This window comes from Amborella trichopoda, chromosome 8 (assembly GCF_054954075.1).
Source record: "Amborella trichopoda isolate Santa Cruz 75 chromosome 8, AtrichopodaSantaCruz75HAP2 v2.0, whole genome shotgun sequence".
NCBI lineage: Eukaryota > Viridiplantae > Streptophyta > Magnoliopsida > Amborellales > Amborellaceae > Amborella > Amborella trichopoda.
Window position 1 is genome coordinate 32,188,205 of NC_142343.1, and position 22,936 is coordinate 32,211,140.

Below are 22,936 nucleotides of genomic sequence, written 5' to 3' on the forward strand. Positions count from 1 at the left end.
CCAAAAATTCTCCAAACCATCCTCCAATAAAATAACACAATTTTGGCATCATAACAAATATTAATGAGGGCAATTAGGATCCTGTAGAAATGAATTAGGCATCGGAGCATTCTACTCGGCTAAACCAAGAATCCAAAGTTACCTTCTCTGAATGACCCAAGAACCCATGAACCATAATGTCAGACATTGGCTCGTGCTTGCTTATCAAAGTCAATCCAATATGTAGCTTGGCACTCTCCAGTTGTGGATCACTAGTGCATTCCTGAGGACGTGCATTGGAATAGATGTGGGGTCCTCTTTCGGCACGTGCATCTCTCTTCCAGGTGGATTAACACGGAAGTGTGGCTTCCTATTTGCGACTACTTATGAACATACCATGAGAAGGTGATGAGGTCAGGGATTTAGGCTCATGTCCTCTCTGATGCTGGGAGAAATAATTATAGGAAATTTAAAATAAAAATAAAAAGGATTTTGAGAGATTATAACCTCTCTCTGGGTCTGCAAGGGAGTCCACCCCAAGAGCTTATTACAAGATCATACATATACTCAATCACCCTAATCCCTAACTATCTCTTAAAACTCACGCTACACCCACGTAATTCCTAAAAAACATAAAACCCATTTAAAAAATAATTTTCTTTTTGTTTGTTTGCATCATTCTTTTGGGGCTGGGAGAAGCTCGACCTCGAGTTTGAAGCCAATAAGTAATTGGATGTGGTTCCACCTTGCGTCTCGATACTTTTTCTTCAGCATACCGATTCATAGGATACTTTGTGCTCATCTTTAAGTCGAACACTAGGATCTCGAGCTCAATTGTGATTGCTTTTTCAAGTTCCTTATAAAACTTTGGAAGATCGAGCTGAATATCAAGATCATGTGGATGCTCCTCAGATCGTGGTTCTTGCATCACAATGTGCGTGTCACATTCAAGTTCGGCACCCCTAGTCAGTTGTGATACTCGATTCATCTCTATGGTGAAATCTGGTGTTAGTTCTTCATGGTTGCGAGCACCTTCTTCTCGAATAATAGTAATCTCAAACCGTTGCGTCCATTGATTCATTTTACGAACTTCACTTTGAACATCTTCCATGGCTGTGGTTAGGTTTTCTAAAACTTGTCCTATGCGATCATCCATTGCAGGATTAGGTTTTGGTGACATTGCGATGGCTGGATCTTCTTTGCTTTGATACCAATTGATGCAAGGAGAAATAATAACAGGAAAATTAAAATTAAAATAAAACGAATTTTGGGAGATTATACCCTCTCTCTGGTCTGCAAGGGAGTTCATCCTAAGATCTTTTCACAGGATCACACTTTTACTCAATCAACCTAATCCTTAACTATCTCCTAAAAACTCATGCCACACCCACCTAATTCCTAAGAAATAAAAAACCGATTTAATCTTTTTTTATTTGCATCACTTTCAAAACCTTAATCTTCTCATACGAGAATGAAATCGCACAAAATACTCGAGGTCATATCATCATCAATTAATCACATCCATTTCCACAAACAATTCCCTGGCCATCACATAGTCGTGAGGCATAAAACAAAACTACCCTGATTAGAGGTAGCCCTCACCTTTTTGGAGCCTCTCACACAAACACCGACATGACTCTTGGGGTTTCATGACTCTTGGTCCCAGTGTGCCAAGATCCTTTAGTCATATCACTCTCACCCACTCTACTGCAATCAAGAGCTATGAAATATCAGGGTACAAGGTCTTAATAGGCCCCAGATCCAACACATTAATCTTTTGACAATTTTTCACCTATTATTGTAGCACAAGAAAAAATGCTTCACTCTTATAATATTAAACTCCATCAAAATGTTGTATTAATCATAAGTCACAAATTTCATGATTGTCCTACAACATTAAGAAAGATAAACCAGTACATGGCGATGGAAAGGAAGTTCATTGTGTTCAGCGAGATGTTGGGGTTTTGTAGCATTTAAAGGCTGTGAGTGCATGTAAAATGATATTTATAGCGAATTATGCGCTTCAATGGGAGTGCGTGTGTTGACTAAGCAAGAGTGTTAGACAATTTATGGCCCTGATATACCTTAAAACCGTTAACTCTTGGGCCTGTGGTAATATGGAGTAGGGTTTTCAAACCGAAGTGATGCCTAGGGCTGATGTTTGTAGGCTAGGAGCATGTTGTGGTCTCCTATATGCGGTTGTGGGCCTGTGAGAGTGAGGATCAAAACCTCAACAAACTCCCTCACGACAGGTAGATATTCTTGAAATTATGGCTTTCCAAGGCCTTAAATTCCGTCATTTTTGATAGCTCTTAACTTCAGTGGGAGTAATAGAGCGACATGACTGTAGGATCTTGGCGCACTTGGACTAAGAGTCATGGAACCCCGAGTGAGTCATGAGGAGGATTTAAATGCATGAGAAGTACTGAGAGGGTTGAGAGTTACCTCTTAGTCAAGGTCGGTTACTATGTTTGTGCCTCATGATTGCGTGATGGGCTAGGACGATACAATTTTTGTATTTATATGATTATGTGATATGAGCTTGATGATGAGATAACCCTGTACGGGAAGGTTAGGCCCAATAGAGGGCATTGGCTTAAATCTTTGACTCATAGAACGTTCTCGTAGCATATGCATATACAGTCGCAATGCATGGGAAGTCGCTTTTTCAAGGATCCACCAGTAAGAGGTATGCCATATTCCAAGAGAGAAACCCCCTCAACATATGTGTACATGTCCTCTAGGTGTTCCACCTGAAATCCCGTTATACTTATGGATTCAGGGTCACTCATTGGTTTGACTTTGATAGGCTAAGATCATGAGCTCCTTATTATACACTGTTAGTTATGAGTCTATTGTGTCATATCGAGAAGGTGGCTTTGGATGTCGGGTCTAGCCAAGTGAAGTGTTCCAATTCATATTCAACTCTGAGGATCCTAATTTCCTTTGTAAATATTTTTAAACAATGTTAAAATGATTTATTTTGATAAAAAATCACTAAAATGATTTTTGTTGATTTTTTTGAGAATTTTTTTCGGATTTTTCTGAGCAAGAACATGCAGTTGCTGGAATTTTTTGGATCATATGACAATGAAAGACATTTCCGGGACCCACGCGGGACACCCAAATGTCCAATGGGTGCCCACGTGGATGCCTAGGGGGTCCCGCGTCACCCCATGTGGAGGATGACATGGGGGTTATGTCAGCCCCCCTTGGAGACCCCCGTGTCCTTTTGTACTTTGTTATATTAAGTGAGGGGCATTGTATTTTGGTATTTTGTGGAATATTGTGATTTTAGAAAAATGTCTTAAGCACATGCTAAATGTGAAAAACAAGGGGTTTGTGCAGATGTGTGAGGCTTCTAGAAGGGGCATAGGGTTTGTAATAACAAGCCTAACTCAAGGCGTATATGCTAATTGTGCAATTAACGACCTAGTTTATGTGGCATGATTTTATTAGCCCCACATGCTCTTATGAAATGGAGGGAACTTTCAAAATTTTCTTTTTGCTGGAATTTTGACAAATTACCACAAGGGTATGCCCTCCAACTTGGTTGAATTAAATGTAAAGAGCAATTTATGTAAAAATAAATAAAATAAATGTAAATAGCAGTAACAAGGGAAATTAGAGTGAATTAAAGGAGGATAAAGGTGTTTAAATCCATATTATACATCTTGATGGCATGATGGTGGATGGTGGGCTAGGATCAAAGTTCTCTTTATAGCCATTAGATGGTGATATGGAGGGCCAAGATTAATCAATTTAGAAGCATCTATACACTTAAAGTGACAAACCCCTAGGCATCTAAAGTGACAAACCCCTAGGCCTTCTCATCTTTCTTTCTCTCTCTTAAAAGTTAGATTGAAGGTGATGTGAGAGAAGGCTCCATTGAAGCTCCTTGATGACTCCTTTAATGGTGATCCAAAGCACAAATTCAAGCCATAGATGATCTAGTTTTATGACCTTCATCAATTGAGCAAGATCTCTTCAATTTTCCTTGATTCTAGTTGATTCTTCTTTCTGTAAATTCCTAATTACTACAAGCTATCTTCATCACTTTGATGTTAGATCATTGATCTTCTTAAATCTACCTAGATCATTTTTATCCATGTAGTTGAAGGCATCATCCATGCACAAATTGATTTAGTTTTCATGATCATTTACCCATGAATTTTGGAATATTTTTTACTGATATTTTTTTGAGATTTTCATGACAAAATCAGTCAATTAGATCTTCATTTTGGTGCATTTAATTGTTGTTTTCAAAAGAGGGGATTATGCCGAATTTATGTGGTTCGATTTGTGAACTCAATTGAACTGGTTTGGTGTTTTAAGAGCTTTGATTTCTCCTACGATTTTTCCATTTGATTGATCACTTGATTTCTGCAAATCCTTCCATGTTTTAAGTATATATTAGTAGATTCTAGGCTTTCCACTCATGAGATGTTGAATTTGCTCGAATTGTGTTATGCCATCACTTGTCACCCAATGGTACATAACGAAGACCTAATGCTGTAAATCGGGCACCTGAGAGCTCTAATGGGCTTCCCATGAACATGTTGCATTATACACATGAGCATATGTTTGTTGTTATATTGGAGTTCTTGTTATATTGAGTTTTATGAAGTCCATTGTTGTATAATTTTGCATTGTAATTTTTAGTGGTGCAGAATATTCAAAAGCACCTCATAAATGTGTAGTTTGATGTTCTCCTTAAGTAGTTTGTTTTGTTGATGTACAAGGGACCTAATTGTATCCTTTATTTTTTAATGTATTTTGAAGTTAAAAGTTCTTTGTAATCACAGTAACCTTACTGTAATTTCAAGTTGTAAGTTCAATGTCAAGTATAAAAAAGGGCCATAACCTGGTGCTGGTCCCTCGTACGCATGGTCCCCGAGAGGGGTGAGCTGGAAATGATCTTAACCTTTGGCTTTTTATGCACAAAGTGGCCACTCTCAAGACTCGAACCCGTGCTCTTGCGATGGCTACCTGAGCCTTTTACCGTCACATCAAGTGACATCCCCTTAAGTTCAATTTCAAGTATATTGAACTCCAAGTGACAGCCCCTAGTATCTTGAGTTTTGACATGGTTGTACTCCAAGTGTATGAGATTTGGTTTCTATATGCTCTCACATATGACAACCGCTTTACTGGGTACCATCCTTATAAAGGGACACGTGTATATGTGCATAGAAAGAGCCCCCCTGCACTATAGTATAGAGTAACAGGTGCTAGACTTACTTTTGGGAAAGAGGGGGGGGGGGAGGAATTGAAATCCACATTTACGAGATTAGGGTACCATTGTTTATTGGCCAACTTTGGCGAGCCAATCATGAGCCCATGCATAAGACTATGGGTCATGTGTCTTTGTTGGGTTGGTTTGAGAAGACAGTTGTGGATCGTGCCATTGTGGTTACTGGGTTGGGTGGAGTGTCCTTATAGTCCAGTCCAGTTCTAGATATTCTATTTTTGGTATTAGAAATGTTTCAATGAATTTTAAATTTTTTTCAGAACTTTTAACATTTATTTCTGCTGTAAAATCTTTGAAAAGGTTATTTTTGTAATTAAGTAAATAAGGAAGGGCACATGTGGGTACCTTTGATCCAGCCCCAACATGTGTGCCACTCCCTATGGGTGGGACGTGTGGCATATGGGGCCCAGTCATGGACCACAGGTGTGCCATGCCCCTCTTATTTCATGTGCCAAATCTAATTAAATGTTGTTTATTAGAAAATCTTTTAAAACAAAAGATTTTGTCAATTATTCTTGTGAGAGTTCGTTTTTACCAACTTAAAACTTTTGGTAAGAGATAATAGGAAGATCTAGATAATACTAGAGTGGTTATAATCATATTTCAATTGGAAGTTGTACTTGTGTCAAATTATAAGGGGATGAAGTTCTTAATTATCCTCATTAAATCATGATGGCTGATTTATGAAAGGGAAAAGTTTATATAGAGCCGAGGCTCCAAACAATCAAATTTGAGCCTACCTCAAAAGTTTCACTAAAAGAGGTTGTTTTGATGCCCAAATATCATCAAATTGATCATCTCGACATCAAGATGCATGGACATTAGAAAAAAATCGATTTCAAGTTTTGAAAATAGTTTATTTTGTAATGCACTTTTGGACGGTTAATTTTCAAGATTTTCAGGTTTTCATAGATATGTCGGTCTACACTATTTCTAAAGCTTTAAACTTTATAAATAAAGATGAAAATGTATTTTGAGGCTATCACAAAGATTCCCAATATTGAAACCACATTTCTCGATACTATTTGAAGGTAGGCTCTAATTTCATTGTTTAGAGCCCAGACTCTATACAAACTGCACCCTTTATGGAATGGATGACGCATATTTAAATAATTTCTCTCATCCAACAAAATTTCTAAGTTCCTATTGGTTAAGCTGTGTCCTTGGATAAGACATACCTATAAAAGAGGTGTTTCCTTCCAAAATTAAAATACATTTGAGTCTCTTTATATCTTCTATTCCTCTCTCTCCTCCATGCCCCGATATCTCTCTCTCTCAATTTTAGGTTAGGGTTTTGCTGTTTCTGAAGAAAAAGAAGGTACGCCCAGCCTAATAGAGTTAAATTTTTTAAATGTAGCCCTAATTTCATCCTAAAGGCTTCCTACAAATCCTAGTTAGATTTCCATGCTCTCTAAAACCCTAGAGTAAGAGGTATTGCCTATGGAAGCTTCCCATCGATGAAATTTGAGCGAGATCAGAAGGACAAATATGTGTGATTGGTCAGTAAATCAGTTGTGGGGTGTAACAAGTCCTATGAGGGTAACCTTAGGTATGATCAAATAAGTCTTCCCGGCTGTTTTTATTTATTTTTCAGTTATATTTGTATACTTTCTGTAATTGTTCAGGGACATATACAGTACTTAAATTTATAGTGGAAGATTGGATATTGTTCGTGGGTTGTGTTTATTTGCTTCAGCGGTAAAATGAAAGGTCCTTGGTTGTATTTAGGAATTTTTTTTTGATTACAGCACTGTATTGTTGCTCATGTAAGGGGAATTTATGTATATCAATAAAAGAAAAAGAATTTTTTTTTGAATTTATTACCTTGAGTTCCACATAGCCACACCTTTCATGAGACACATTTGTAATCATTGGGGAGCATGCTACATTGCTTGATTTATGCTTTCTTTGTAGATTTACTATAAGCGTTAACTATAATCTTTAAGCAGAAGCCATCATATGGGAGGCCATTCATCTTCGTTTCTGGATGTTTATGATTGCTGCAGGTTAAGACTGCTGATACGGGATACTTGTCACGGAGATTAATTAAATCCTTGGAGGACCTTTCGACGCATTATGATGATACAGTGCGTAATTCTAGTGGTACTATTATCCAGTTTTCTTATGGTGATGATGGTATGGATCCAGCAAAAATGGAAGGAAAGAGTGGTGTACCATTGAATTTGGACCGTTTATTCATGAAGATCAAGGTATCTTTTCATGTTCTGTACTTTGCTGCTTGAGTAAACTTTATCTAATGAGTTTCAATCTAACACTCCATGCTATTGGTTTGTAGGCTACATGCCCTGCAAGTGTTTCTGCTAGTTTGTCTCCTTCAGAAATTTCAACCATAGTGAATGACAGGTTATCAAAACATGATATGACCCCTGAAAGAGGTTGCTCTATGGCTTTCAAAGAGGAGTTGTCTAACTTCATTAAAAAACGCATGGATGCCATAAAGAAAACCAGGAACATGCTAGGACTGGATGAGGATTGTGTCGACAAAGAGAAATTTTCCGGTCTAGAACATGTAGCAGCAAACATATCTGGTATATCTCGTCAACAGCTGCGGGTATTCTTCGTGCTCTACTCCTTTATTCTACCCTTTATATGCTACAGTCATTAGCTTTATTGTCTTGTAGTCCATGTATAGCTATAGACGCATTAGCTGTGAAAAAATTAACTTTTGTCTTTTTTATGGTTGTTTTCTGGATTAATTTAAAATCTTAATTTTTTATATTATTCAGACTAAAAAACTCAAACTCCAAAACTATTGTGAAGTTGTGATCTTTCCCTTCAAGGCTTTAAATATTTACAGATTTCTAACTTCAAGATTATGTTTTGCTTGGTCAACTAGCTAGAGTTGTCGATTGATATTGGATTCACTTGATTTAATTCTAGAAAAGGATTATGTAATTGCATATAACAGGTTATAAGATTATGCAGATAAAATTTGTTCGCAGAAACTGAATTTGGAGATAATCATTTATGCCTGTGACTTAACTATTCTTCAAGCACATTCATGCACGAAAGACACTTAAATGTTAGCATATGGGAATGTCAAATTTTCGTCAACCTATGGGCACTAATATTAAGGGTGGTCACCAACATTTTCTTTTCTGTTTGGTAAAACATATAAAAAAAGTTGTCGGAGAAAACGAAGTGTGCATTTATTGAATGGATGCATTTACCGCAAAATTTATGTTTTTTTGTATTTCCAATAGAGTAGCGTATTTGTTTTTTACTTGCTACTCTTGTCCTTTAATTTTAGGTGTTCTTGGAAACATGTATATCTCGTTATCATTTGAAGAGAATTGAAGCTGGTACTGCAATTGGAGCTATAGGAGCACAAAGTATTGGAGAACCTGGGACACAGATGACATTGAAAACCTTCCACTTTGCTGGGGTTGCAAGCATGAGTATCCTTACTGAGTTAGCAGGAGTATTATTATTATTTTCTTCATAAGAAAACATATATACTGCTTTCTGCTTGTTGGATTCTTTTATGCACTGCTTTTTATGTATATAGTTGGGTCAATAAATGTTTCTTCCCCAACCTGAGGTTTGAAGATTGAACTATACATATTTTAAGAGCAATGAAAAACGGCACAAGTTTCAAGGCACAACTCACCTTAAACAAATTTTTCAAGGAAATTATCACTTTGAACAAATTTTCCATTTGAAATCATGTTACATAGAACTGCTGGATGCTTAATGACTAATGATTCACTTGTAAAATGAGTTTGTAAATATATGCATATTTTATATTTGAAATGAACTTGGTAGTGGATACAAGTTATTAGAAGTATTTGGTTAGCTTCTTTGACATGTACAAGTTATTAGATATATTTGGTTAGCTTCTTTGACATGTACCAGATATTACTCTTGGTGTTCCTCGAATCAAGGAAATATTAGGGGCATCAAAAAAAATCAGTACCCCAATCATTACTGCAACACTTGTCTGTGATAATGATGAAAAATCAGCGCGAATCGTGAAAGGTCGTATCGAGAAAACTCTTCTTGGTGAGGTATGAGTCATGCTTTGTCTGTCTGATCAAGGGAAGTTTTGGTTTGCTTGGTTAATTAAACTGGGGTTCCTTAGTTGCTTTTGTATTCCCTGAATCTCTTGTTCATTTTCTCCTAGGACAAATGCATCATTAGTTCTTGCTGTTGTGTGATATTCAATGTAACATGCAAGGTTATTATATTAATTTGATGAGTTAACCAAATTGTTCCAATATCAGCATTATGAGAACTTATGGCATTGTTATGGAAGTGGTAGCTATTATGAAAGCCTAATTGAATTGGAGACATACTTTGAAGAGATTGAAGAAATAAACCCTGCCTGGCTTGACGAAGAAAACTTTGTTAAATGTAATGAATTTTTTTCTCGAGTTTCATAATCATATCCACACTTGCCTTGGATAGTTTTGGAATAACATAGGTGACTGCAAATGATAAAACAATGCTAATGTACAATTCATTTTGTACAACATTGTTGTTAATATACATTTACAGTTGCCAATAGTTTCCCCTGTAGCACCCCTCCTCATTCCACTGTGGTGAAGTTCTAAGCATCAGTTTTTCATCAGCAAATGATATGGTGATTTGCCATGGTTTTAATTGGAACTTAGAAAGTGATATGGCAATGTGATCTGTCTAATCTTAATCAGCCTCCTAATGGAGGGCCAGGAATTTCAAACTTTCAATATGTTAGGTATGTATATGGACTTTTTAACTTACAAACAATCTGTTTGGCACTAGAGTTATCAATATGTAATGCCATTGGGGCTATAACTTCTGCACGGGGAAAAGGAGTCTGAAACTTGTCTTCCTACCAACAAAAGACATAGGTTGGTTCCTCCTCAGTTCTTGACATAGATATGTTACACTGCATCAAATGCTTCCAATTTCTGACTAATTGGTCCTTGAAAGGCCTATAAGTCTGGGGCGGACTGTCAGCTTTTAACATTTAGCCCAGGGGAGATGTATGCAAGGGGCTACATTAGAGGAGGTGTGCAATAGTTGATGCGGCATACGGGGAATGGGTTGTTGATCTAAGAAACTAGTACAGATGGGCTAAATATATGCCTTGTCCAGGAGAGTCGTGGAGTATACAATACTCATCAAATGGAGTGCCATCGTCTTTAGAGTAAAACTTTGGCTTCAAAGATGGTCTGTCAACCACCTTTGGATCTCTAAGGTGAGATAGCATAATAAGATTATTGGCCTACAGTTAGACCTGGCAAAGGGCTGGGTCAGAGTTGGCCCTGGTCCAGCCCAAGTACCATAGACGCCTGCCCTGAGCCTGGACTGGATCAAGGCCTTAGCGATTGTTTTTTTTTTTAGATTTGAATAAAATGCATTTAGATATATTTTTTATTTATAAAAATGCATTTAGATAGTTCATTGGATAGGATTTGAACCTTAGTAATGACAACTAGAATACACATACACTGACCATTAAAGCCCCACTAGTTGTATTCTATTTTACCTCTAAAATATGTAGCAAACATAGGGCATGTTTGGATGCACTCTTATCACTTATAATTCATAGAACAATAAAAATATTCATTGCAAATATTTATATGTTGCTTGGTAGTGTCTCTTACAAGTTTACTTGTTATGGACTTTTTGTTTGATTTTTTCTTTGGACCTAATCACTTTCACAAATATGCTTATTCAATGTGAGTTTAGAATTTTTGTTGGAGTTCTTTTTTTTGGTGAACCGAGGTCTTTCTCTCTCTCTCTCTCTCTCTCTCTCTCTCTCTCTCTCTCTCTCTCTCTCTCTCTCTCTCATTTGCTTGATCCTCTCTTCCCCCCCGCAAACGCTTTATCTTATTCTCCCGCTCGTAACCTAACCCTAAGCCTATAGTTTGTGGCCATGGATCCCCTGCTGGAATCTCAATTTCTAATGACCATAAAACCCTAGAGTACTCTTATTTTCCTGTTGGCAATGGCGCCACCTCTGGTTTCACCACTTGATTTAGGGATGAGATGGACAATCTTTTCTTCTTTTATCTCAAATCCCCCAATCATTTTAGTCCACTCTCTCCTGAAGTTGCAGAAGTATCTCATACCCCTTCTAATGATTGAAAAATCACCGATCCCGATCGGAAATTGCTGATCTAGATCAGAAATCGTTCGCGAACATGCCTATTCTTGCTTGGAATCGGCAGTCCATTTAATATATAATATATAATATATCTAGATGATATCACAAAGTTTAACAAGCAACATTGGCTAGAGAACTTTGACCTCTGCCAGAAGCTTGGAGGTTCGAATGCCCATGCGATTGTCTTTTTACATTATATATATACACAAACACACTATATCATATAGTATACATAATTTTTAAACCTTAAGAAGAAGGAACCTTGTGATTGTTAACCACAAGGTGTAGCCGATCACTATATCTCATATAATTGTTTTTTTTCTTTTATTTTGTTGGATTCCCGGATTGTTGATCCAGCTTATCCGGATTACCAATCTGGCCAATCTGGATCAAGATATGTGGTGGGTCTTCCCACTAGGGGTGGCAATGGGCGGGGTGGTCCGCCCCAAAAAAACTAGGGCCAGGGCCACATAATGTGGCCAGAAGGCTGGAGCTAGGCCAGGCCAATATAGGCTCATCCTGGCCCTTAATTTTTTCATCTGTTTTTGCATTGTTTTCCTTTAATTTTTCTTGGCGTGGCCTGCTCTGTCTTGGATAGGGCCACTGCCAAACGGCGGCCCTCAGAGGAATAAGGAGCCCAGGACTGGCCCATTGCCCGCTCTACTCCCAACCGATCCATGTTTTAGAACACTAATCCCTTTCTCAAAACTCCAGTGAGAGAAGGAGAATAGAGCTGCCCTACTGTTCACCTGCCCATTGAAGATAAAAGAGAAGCTGAGGTCTTGATTGCTAAGTTGTCTTCAAGCATGGTTTTGAGAAGGTAAGGGCATTCCCTCCTGGTTTGGGATCAAGAGCCTAACGTGCTTAATGGGAGATGCCGCAGCAGAGCCCCTAAATCAAGGAAGAGCCAATGGCAGCAGAGACTCCTAAAATCAAACTGTATTGGGGACAAAAACCATATTGGAACAATACAGCTACAGCAACTGTATTAGAACTTGGTTAAGAATAAACTGAAATAGTGTTTAGAAAGTGTTGAAAACAATTTTGTATTCTAAAGAGCTTACTTGAGATTTTAGCTTCTGCTATGATTTGTTGGTTGTACTCTTACTTTTTTACTGCAAATTTGATATTATAAAAAGCCTTACTTGATACACAAGTTTTTTTGCCATTGATGGGATTTTTGTCTATTTTCTTGTTTTAAAAAGTATTTAAGAAACCAAGAAATAAGTGTAGCATAATTCATGGTCTGTGGGCTGTGCAATTATGAAGCGTAAGCCACAATAGTCTGATTATGCACAAATACGAGAGTAAGTAAATGGAAAATATAGTAATTTTCTAATAAAAAGTACAAGTGTACAATAATGAACTTAATGCCTCAAATGACAATATAACTGTTTAATGGAAGGACCATTTAATTTCTTTAAATATTGAATTTAGGGTATTCTAATTGTGTTTATCCACTTCATTTAATTAGTAGTTTTATAGGTGACTCAAGAGGTTTGAATGAGAAATCCATTGAAGGAATGAACATAGGCAATTAACAGGAGTGCACTTACAAACAATCCATTCTTTTTTTTTGGTGCGATTTTTGTTACATAAACTGCACTTTGCGAATACAATTAGTAATATAACATGATCAGTTTTTTAATACAACCAGTAATGTAAACTGATTGGATTTTTGCATTTTTCTTCTCAAATTTCTGATTAAATTTTTAAGTATATTTCTTGTACGAACGGCTCCTCGAATTAGAGAGCTTCTAGCAAGTGACAATCACATGTTCCTATTCCTGCACCCAATGACCATATTTCTAGTCATATTTGGCTTCTTTGACTATGGTACCATTGTCTTGTAACGGGTGGAATCAGGCTTTGTTGTATATTCCAGATCCCTTTGAAGGTTATTGCTGTCTCTACACCACTAACAGATCACTGCCATGTATTAACACCACATGGTATATTTGTACCCTTGTTGTGTAATTTTGTTTGTTTTCCTCCACTTTGCCTGAACTTGATTTATATCGGAAGGATCACTCATCCAAACTATAAATTTTGTTCTTCTGCAATGTCTGTGCTATCTAGGACTTCCCACCTAGGAAGTGGATTGACAGAGACATGGGAGAGGGAAAATTGATTTTAATTAGGTCTAACATTTAACTTTTATTGATACCATATAAACAGCCCCAATAGCATCCTTGACGTCTATGCATTATTGTTATCTGTGGGATTAGGACATATGACTTGGACAGACTTAGACAAGTGATTTGGTTTTGGTGTTCTTAGTTTGGGTTTTCATTGTTTTCTTGAAGATTTTAATAGCAATTAGATTGCAATAACTGCAAGCTGTCAAAGTTTAATGTTGTTCCCTTTTTCTTGTTACATAAAAATATAATTTAAAAGTGTGCTTGAATTAGGTAATTACTCATCTTGTTAACTGCAAATGAGAATCAGGGTGTATGATAGCTTCAGCAGGTTTTGCAGATCTTTGCTGTATGACATATATCTTTGGACTTGAGGTAACCAAATCATTTCTGAAATATCTGATCAATTAAAGAAAATATGCTCAATGCTTCATTGATAAGGCTTTCCCAAATGATATGATAAATCCCCTTTGAGTTCAATGTTTAATACCCAAAAAAGGATGGCAACCTGGAAGATAACATCACTCATCAGCGGCTTATGGAGAGTTGACATCAGTGTCTTATGGAGAGTTGAATCTTATGAGTGATGTAGGATACTAATGAACACAAATAATGGCCACAATATATAAGTCGCTTGGAAATAGCTTATTGAGAATTGATGCACAATAGGTTTGAAATATGTCAGGATGAGTAACTAGGATTACCTCCACTGTGACTGGAGTGCACAATCTTCGAATATGTATCACTTATATAAAGTTTAAATTTTGGGACTTCTCTCCCATATTTAGTCTTCTTTGTTTGTGATGTTTTGATCTTCTGTACTTTCTGCCAGTGGACAGGAGTGTGTGGTCTTCCAAACCATGAATATCACTTTGAAAACTTAAAATCTTTGTACTTCTTTCCTGCATTTGTCATTCTTCTTTTCTTTTGTTGCTTACATTTTATACTATTAAAGTTTATTGTGCTCGTTATGGGCTTTTGGTCATGAACAAAAATGTTTTAGCAAAACACTGATCTAGTTAATTCCTTGTAACACTAGGTTGCTAAAACGGTGAAAATTTCTGTAACACCCACGCAAGCATCCATAAATATTACACTTGATATGAAGAGGATTGAAGCTTTGCAAATGGCTATTGATGCAAAGACTGTTGCTGATTCCATTTCAGAAAATTTAAAGGCAAAAGTGTCGCGGACAAAGCTAAAAGTGAAGGTTTGCCTAATTTGTGATGACCATGATTACCTTTCGTTTTGTCTACTTGTAATGGCTCTCAGTTTCATCATTGCTTTCTTGCAGCCTACTTTTACCCTGCCAGACAAGTTGAAGATTCTTCTTCCTGAAATTGGTAGAAAAGAGGTTCTGTATTCTCTTCACTTGTTGCAATCCTTGCTTCCAAAGATTATAGTAAAGGTGAGTCAATTGATGTGGGGAATCACAATGTAAAACATTCAAAGGATCTTCGCCATGTGTTTTTTTACTTGACAAAGAGATTTGATGTATGATTCCCTTGTTTTTCTGTTACAGGGCATTCCGACTGTTGAGCGTGCAGTCATTAACAACGTCAAGGGCAAGCTTAATCTGCTTGTGGAAGGGTTAGTGTGATAACTCTATGCATTATATCTCTGATTTTCATTGATTCTGTAGGTTACTTGCTTTGCATATGCTTTAGAAAGTTTTCCTTGGAGATATGGGATCTCATTCACAGCTTCCTAGCAGTGTATATATATATGTATATATATATATATATATAACGAGCTTCTCATGGTAACCTTCGTAACATTGTTTTTAAGCACCAAACTAGTCCTTATTTATTGAGCTAGACCTGCTGAGCAAGGTATGCAATTTGATGTCAAAGCACCCAAACATGCCAGTTGTTTTTGACATTAAGATCCCTTCTTGAAGTTATCCTTAGTTCCATTGATGCATATGGTGACTTCAGGTCTGCATCTACAGTAGAAGGTATGAAAGAATCCGTGGGAATGGTGTCAATTTAGACACTGACTGGCACTATTTACAGACTTTGATGGTCGTAAATGCCTTAGCGTCAGAAGCATAGGACAATGATGCATCAGTGGTAGGGAACTATTTACAAGCGTAATGCATTAGTGGCAGGAACTTTGACTAATGGTCGCATTTCCATTCCAGAATATTGTGTGCTTTAGAAGAACCACAGGACGATCAATTTCCCTCATGTAGAGAGCTTGTTTTTTTGATGAAGTTAACTGTTGTATTAAGTAAAGGGGAAGAATGCAATAGTCCTTTGAGAGGGCCCACATGCTGGGCCTCTCGGCAAAAAATAGGCTTTCAGAAAAGTAGCCCTATACAAAAATTGGGTGGGGTTTATAACAGTTGCCCATCTACAGAGGATTTAGAAAAACATAAACAAAGATGTGCCACAAAGCCCCATGCTCTTATGAACCTGCGACACGTGTCACCGCTTCTCCTTAGCCAGTTGATCTGCCAAGGTGTTTGACGTCCTCCAGATATGCCTACGTAAGATGGGTATATTTCTGCAAATGTGCATAATCTCATCATAAATCGAAGCAAGGTACCAGGGAGGAGGGCAATTTCCAGCAGCCCAAGTGATAATGTTTTTGGTGTCTCCTTCAACGATCAGTGGTAGTCCACACCTGGGGTTGAACAATTTGAGACCTAAGAGGAGAGTCATCGACTCAGCAATCTGGGAATTGGCATGGCCTATATGCTTGGAAAAAGAGGCCAGAATGTTGCCATGGTGGTGTCTGAAGACCCCACCTGCTTCTGCTGGTCCTGGGTTTCGTAGGGAACACCCATCGAAATTGAGTTTAGTGTGGCCTGCCGGGGGAGGAGACCAGTTGTTAGCTCGTGAGACCCAAGGGGAGTGGAAATGGAGAATCTCTTCCCAATTTTATAGGAAAGTCAAAGCCGAAATGCCAGTGAAAGCCTTATGGTTGGAAGCCCCAGAAAATGACCTGAGAGGTGATTTTGTGGAATAGGGCTGGAGCTTCGCTCTTGACACCTTGGAGCGTGGGGGAAGGTAGGAGGTTGTAGAAGTTTTTTGTAAAAAGAGGCTACCGAGAAGGAGGCCGAAGGGGAGGGAGTTCACACCAGGTTGTCAAGGCCAGAGAGGGCGATGAATGTAGAATGCAATATAGAAGACAAGGAGATGAAGTCCAACATCAGAAAGAGGCCGTCTGAAAGGAGAGTTCCATACCCTACGATTTCATCCCCTCGGCAATAGAGGAGGACTTGTTGGTAGCTAGAGTATAAAGAGATTGGAATAGGCTCGGAATGGAGTGTGGCGGACCCATAGATCTAACCAGAAACAAGTTCTAACACCTCCCCTTGGGTGGAAGCGTATGTTTTGCTAGAAGAGGGAGAGAGACGATAGGAAAGACCTCCAGGCCCTTGAGCCCCTACTCGGTGATCTCCCTTCTTGTAGCCCGGAGTTTGTTGGAATCCTGTATTTGCAGCGAGTGACTTGTGACCAGAGCTAGTTTTTCTGGGTTGTGAGATGCCAACACCACTTCCCAAGCAGCGTCGTGTTCTGTTTTCTCATGATTCGAACCCTCAGCCCACCAAGGTGCTTTGGTTGGCCTACTTTATCCCACTAAATGAGGTGGAATTTTTTGGATTCAGCATCCTTTAACCAAAGAAAGTTCCTCATCAACTAGTCTAAATGCCTTGCAACCGCCGTAGGGATGTGGAACAGGGACATAAGATAAATCGGGGAGTTAGCCAGGGTGGCGTTGATGAGCGTGATCCTTCCTGCGAAGGATAAGAGTCTTCCTTTCCACCTTGCTAGGCGTCAATCGACTTTGTATATGATGTGGGACCACTGCCTTTTTTTAGGTTTTCCTAGGCCTAACAGCAGACCGAGGTAGCTTGTAGGGAGATCTTTCACTTTGCACTCCCAATCTGGAATAAGGCTTCTAGTCTCCGAACTAGTTAATAGCGACCCCAATCATCTTGGATTTTTCCATAGTCACTTTGAAGCCGGTGGCATAATCGAAGCTTTTGAGAAAGAGGCTCACATGTTCTCCATTTCCTCCGGAACGCCGTCTATATAGAGGAGCGCATCATTGGCGTACTGTAGATGGGAAACAATGGGGCCTCAAGTACTACTATTGAAGCCAGAGAGAAGACCTGACTGGTACATTCGAGAGATATATTGGTTGAACACCTCCGTCGAGATAGCGAAGAGGAAGGGAGATAGGGAATCCCCTAGAAGTAGGGAAGTAGCCCTTCGGTCATCCATTATTGAGAACGGAGAAGAATGGGTGGGAGTAACAACCCCTCATCCACTTTCTCCAGTGTTACCTAAACCCCATCCTAGCCATTGTTTCATCCAAGATCGACCAATCAACGTGGTCATACGCCTTTTCCCAATCAATCTTGAAAATCGGGCCCGGGTTTTTTTTTGTTGGGTGTCTAGAGTGCAAGCATTCATGTCCACCAAGACCCCGTTAAGGATCTGGCTATCTTTGATGAATGCACTCTGAGAGGAAGAGACTACAAAGGGGAGGACCTCTTTAAGTCTTGAAGTCAAGACTTTGAACAATATCTTGTAGGTGGAGTTGACCAAGCTGCTAGGTCAGATGTCCTTCAGCTCTTCTGCCCTTTCAATCTTTGGGACAAGAGCAATGAAGGTCGCATTCATAGCTTTGTGGAGGATGCCTCGATGGAAGAATTCTTCAAAGAAACATAGGAAATCGGGCTTCAAATTTTCCCATAATAACTTGAAGGGAGCTACTGGGAAGCCTTCCAGGTGCTGTTTCAAAAAGCGCTAGGTGGCACCTAGGCGGTCGGGGTGGTCCAGGGTGCCTAGCGCCTAGGCAGGCGCTCAGAACCTGAGCGGCTCGGTAAATTTTTTTTTTTTTTATGGGCTTTCCTCTCTCTAAAGTAGCCTCTAATGGGCTTTAGGTTCATTTAAAACCTAAAACCCACAATTTTGCACCTTTAATATTACAAAAATGACCAAAAAATGGCCTCAACGAGTGGCATTTCCGCCCCTGGGTGGGCGCAAGCCGTGGGCGGCGGTCTAAGCAGGTTCAAGCAAGCACCTAAGTGGGTTCCTGGGCACCTAGGCGGGCGTACGAGGATACCACCCGCCTAATTTGGTTGTCGCCCAGGCCTTCTAGACCGCCTAGGCATTGAGCGGTCCGCTTTTTGAAACACTGATCCAGGCCTGGTGCTTTGTCTTTACTCAGGCCTACAATAGCTGCCAGGATCTCTGCTTCAGAGAAGGGATGTTCCAACCACTGGACCCAATGAGCAGAAGCTGTGAGGAACTGAATGTCGCCCATCCTTGGCCTAGGAGCCGCGGGAGCAAAGTACAGATTTTGGAAGAAGGATAGGATGGCTGCTTCGATTTCAATAGGTTGGTCCAAAATCCTGTTTCCAACCTTAATAATGGAGATAGAATTGTTCCATCTTCGGCAATTTGCGATTCTGTGGAATAAACTAGTGTTATGGTCCCCGGAGCGGAGCCAGTTAATGTAAAGAACATGTTGTCCACTTCTTTGGAAAGTAATCCCTTTACTTTTATTGAAATTAACTATCCTTATATAATAATCTTTTTTATATTAACAGTAGGGGATAGTGGCCAGTTTCCCTTTTTTATGGCCACAAGGGCCAATTATTCCACACTCCCTTAAAAAAAAGATCAGGGTCCCATCCCATCCCATACTCATATTTAATAAGTGGTTGAAGGTTAGAGTGCAACACGCAGTCCATCTCAATGGGGCCGAACTGTCCCCCATGTTTTAAAATTGTATTTAATATGTGGAGGGTGGAAGGTCCACTATAGGTAAGGCACCTAGCTTGTGCACTCCTCACTAATGTTCTGGGATTGAGTTTAATACCCATGTAAAGGGGCAATATGGCTCATTAGCTCCATCTCCTTGATAAGTAAGGTTGGGCTGTGGTCAGAACAGTAGAAGATATCTTAAAAAAGAATATTAATTTTCTATTTAGTGAATTATTCAATTGAGAATAAGAGAACTAGAGCTAATCCTGCAATTCTTGGACAGTAGTTTTGACAACATTGACTTCCAACCGTTGTGTCTTTCAATCTCTATAGTCACTCCTGATGAGTTTGAGTTTGTTTGAGTGTGAGTACCTTCTTGAGATAAGATATTATAAACTTATCTTACTCAATCATCCACAGAAGAGGTTGCGTGTATGTCCTCATTCAAATCCTCATAAAGAAAACACTCATTGGATCTATATGGAATTCACGGCATTGGTTTACAATTTGTGCTCATGCTCCTAAATTTACCCAGAATGCCACTGGTTTACCCTTATCATTAGACTTAAGATTTACCTTTTATACCTGTTTGCGTCAAATTGCCCTTTTGTCCAATTCAAAGATGAAGCCAGGTGCCTGATTTAGCTAGAATGACATGAGTAGTTGTTAGTTTGTGTGTCATGATGGTTAGCTGGTTGGGGATTGTTTTTAAGTGTGTAGCACTGTCTGTCAAGAGATTGTCTTGACAGTCCTCGTCTCCAGCTTTTGGCCTGTGCCTCTTCATTCCTGTCTTCTTCATGAGCCTTTATGTTTTTTCTTTCATTGGATTAGGCCTACCTGGATTTTATTTTAAACTTGCTCTGATTGTAATTTAACTTTGAGAGGAGATAGTTGTAGGCCAAGAATTACTTCCATCCCATGTCAGTGTTTCTCCTTAAATATGACAGAAATTTCCTCATAATAAAGAAAGAATGCCAAGGAATAGGCTTAACAATGTAAAATACCTAAGTATCTTAACAGTCCACAGGTGAAGTCTCTAACTAATAGATAGTAACAAAGGTATCATACTCCTTTAATTGAGTGTTGTCTGAATGTATGGGGCAAGAAGTGTTTAGACTTAAATATCAATTGCTGGATGAAATTTCTGCTACATGACCTAAAGTATGTATATGCCACTCATGCTCAGTTATGTTTTTGGCAATCCTAGTTACTACCTATTATAGCCTTTCACAAGATCGTGTGATGTCAGTAGTATATGTCTGTATTTTCTCAACAATTTTCATCACCAAAATAAGAACTTCTAATATCTTCATAATCAAGTGTCAAGCTCCTACTATATTCCAGCAACCGATACGGTTGGAGTCTTTGCACTAGGTGATTCCCTGCAGTGTAATTTGTATTCTTGGAGGAGCAAGAAACAAGATGCATGTGCCAGTCATTTACAGAAATGTGTTAATTTATGCCCATCACTCGCAATGAGATTACACAGCTTTGTGCGCGTTGGGTAGCCATTCAGTATAATGAACAGCTGAGATAGACTTGGTGTGACCTCCAAAAGCTAATTCTGGGTGGCCAATGGTGGTCAAAAGTAAGGAAAGCAAAGTGGAAAAGGAAATAAAAGAGGTTTTTGTCTCACATCTATAAAATCACAGGAAGCATTTGCATCCTAGTCATTGGTTTCGATGATGACGTCATCATGATAACATACAAATATCAGACTGCCTGCAGCAGATGGTGGAAAACGACAGCAGTTGTATGAGTTTTGGGGACACAATTTTTTTATCCGATATTAGAAGTTTTTGGAGGATATCTTTGAGATTTTGATTATTCCGGCTTATTTGTCATTTTATTCAATAATTTGGGTAGTTTGAGTTATGAAATGTTGAAATTTAGTGGTGCTTTTGGATTTTTTGAATGTTTTGATTGAATGGCTATGTTCACGAATTATGAAAGGCTGAAGTTGAAAATTGAACTTTCGCTGCCAATGCTATCTATATAATCCCTATTAATATGAGATGGAAAGGAGTTTCCTCTGAAAAGAATTGTGTGTTTTATAAACTCTTTCAGCTTGTCGGCTCTTTGAGTATCTCTTTTGGATTCCTTTCAATTTATTCAAATTTGTTTGCATCAAGTTTCAGGACAGCAGCTTCTCTAGAACTGTGTAGCTACAATGTCAGTGCTATTCGGTCTGCATCAAACCCTATATTTCACCATTAACTGATACATATTAAAGCATATCGCCATCTTGGTGGATGGACGCTTCAATGTTATGGGATGCACTTTTTTAGGCTCTTTCTTTTTTGGGGCAAGGAAGGAAAGCAATTTGGCCCTGTGGCTAATTCAGGAGAACTTTGAAGTATACTTTTAAAAATCAAAAATAAAAAATCATAAAATAAATCCAAAACAATAGTTTTTCAAAGTATAGGTATATTTTCCAAAATTTTGAATAATAGCGGCTACTTTTCTGAAATTTTAAATAAGAAGGGAGGCAGGGCACATTGAGGGGACAACTTGAAGCCCTACGCCTGTTTCTTATGTTTTGAAATACATGTCAGATGGCATGTTCAGGGGACAACTTGAAGACCTAGTCCTGTTTCTTATGTTTTCTATACCATATAAGTTACAAAGGACAAGAGAGGGAGGGCAGGCACATTCAGGGGACAACTTGAAGCCCTAGGCATGTTTCTTATGTTTTTAGTGTTGGGGTTTGTGGCCTTTAAAGGCCGTGAGAGCATGTAAATATAATAATTACAGTGGATTGTAGCACTTCAGTGGGAGTGTATGATGTGTGACCGACCTATGGTTGTGAAAGATGTGGCTGTGTGGAATTGAGGCTATATTGAATCTGAATTCCACTGGCAAGGGCCACAATACACTGCTGTAATTGAAAATTAAAACCATAAACACAACTTAGGACCTTTTCTTCTGCCGCCAAAATAAGTAGACACAATCCAGAAATAAAAATCGAGCTTCTACTATCAATTTATAAGCAAAAATATTGTTACTAGAAATACAAAATAAATATGCAAATAAGACTGAAGAATAAAACAAAATAGCTGGGAAGACTTGCTAGATTATGCCTGGGGTCACCCTCATAGGACTTAGTACACTCCACACCTAATTTCCTGGCCAATAGTACACTTCAATCCTATTAGTCTTGCTGAGTTTTAGAACCATGGAGCTTTCTTAGGCAATACCTCTTAAACTAGGGTTTTAGATAGCAGGAAAAACACTTAGGGTTTGTTAGAAAACCCCTTTAAAACAAACTAAGGCATACCATAAAGGCACATCTCTTTCTAGGCTAGGTGTACACCTCTCTCTACAATGAAACCCTAATTAGGGTTGGCGTGCCACCCCCTTTTAATTTCTTATAGGGTGGCATGCCACCTAGAAAGAGAGGAGAGAGATAAGAACAAGAGATGAGAGAGAATTTTGAAATGTGGAGGGGGGAGAGAGAGAGAGAGAGAGGCTCCAATTGAGTGTTTGAGAAGAGGATACATCTCCTTATATTGGCCTTAAGACTCCAACCCCCTCCCAGTAGGTATATCTATCCAATGACTCACCTTGACCAATACGAATTTAGAAAATCTATGAGCTGTGAGAGAAATAAATCTGAATCATCTATCCCATAAATTAGCCATCATGATTTTGGGATGCATATTAGGAACTTTATCCTATTAATATTTGAGCCATATCCGCTTCTAGTTAAATTAGGATTAGACCAATC

The 22,936-nt window shown here is 38.7% G+C and overlaps 1 protein-coding gene across 6 annotated transcripts in view; it reads left to right on the forward strand.

Annotated features, from left to right (window-relative positions):
- The window catches only part of NRPC1 (nuclear RNA polymerase C1), a 97,745-nt gene that overhangs the window by 65,143 nt on the left and 9,666 nt on the right, over positions 1-22,936 (forward strand). For 4 of the 6 annotated variants that reach the window (XM_006828186.4, XM_020675144.2, XM_088873707.1 and 1 more), the window contains 7 exons: positions 7,237-7,440; positions 7,527-7,802; positions 8,502-8,649; positions 9,107-9,258; positions 14,523-14,693; positions 14,778-14,891; positions 15,006-15,073. In XM_006828186.4, coding sequence (XP_006828249.1) covers positions 7,237-7,440; positions 7,527-7,802; positions 8,502-8,649; positions 9,107-9,258; positions 14,523-14,693; positions 14,778-14,891; positions 15,006-15,073 — 1,133 coding nt within the window. The remainder of the gene's footprint in view (positions 1-7,236; positions 7,441-7,526; positions 7,803-8,501; positions 8,650-9,106; positions 9,259-14,522; positions 14,694-14,777; positions 14,892-15,005; positions 15,074-22,936) is intronic. The other 2 variants (XR_016060679.1, XR_016060680.1) reach the window with 1 other exon arrangement.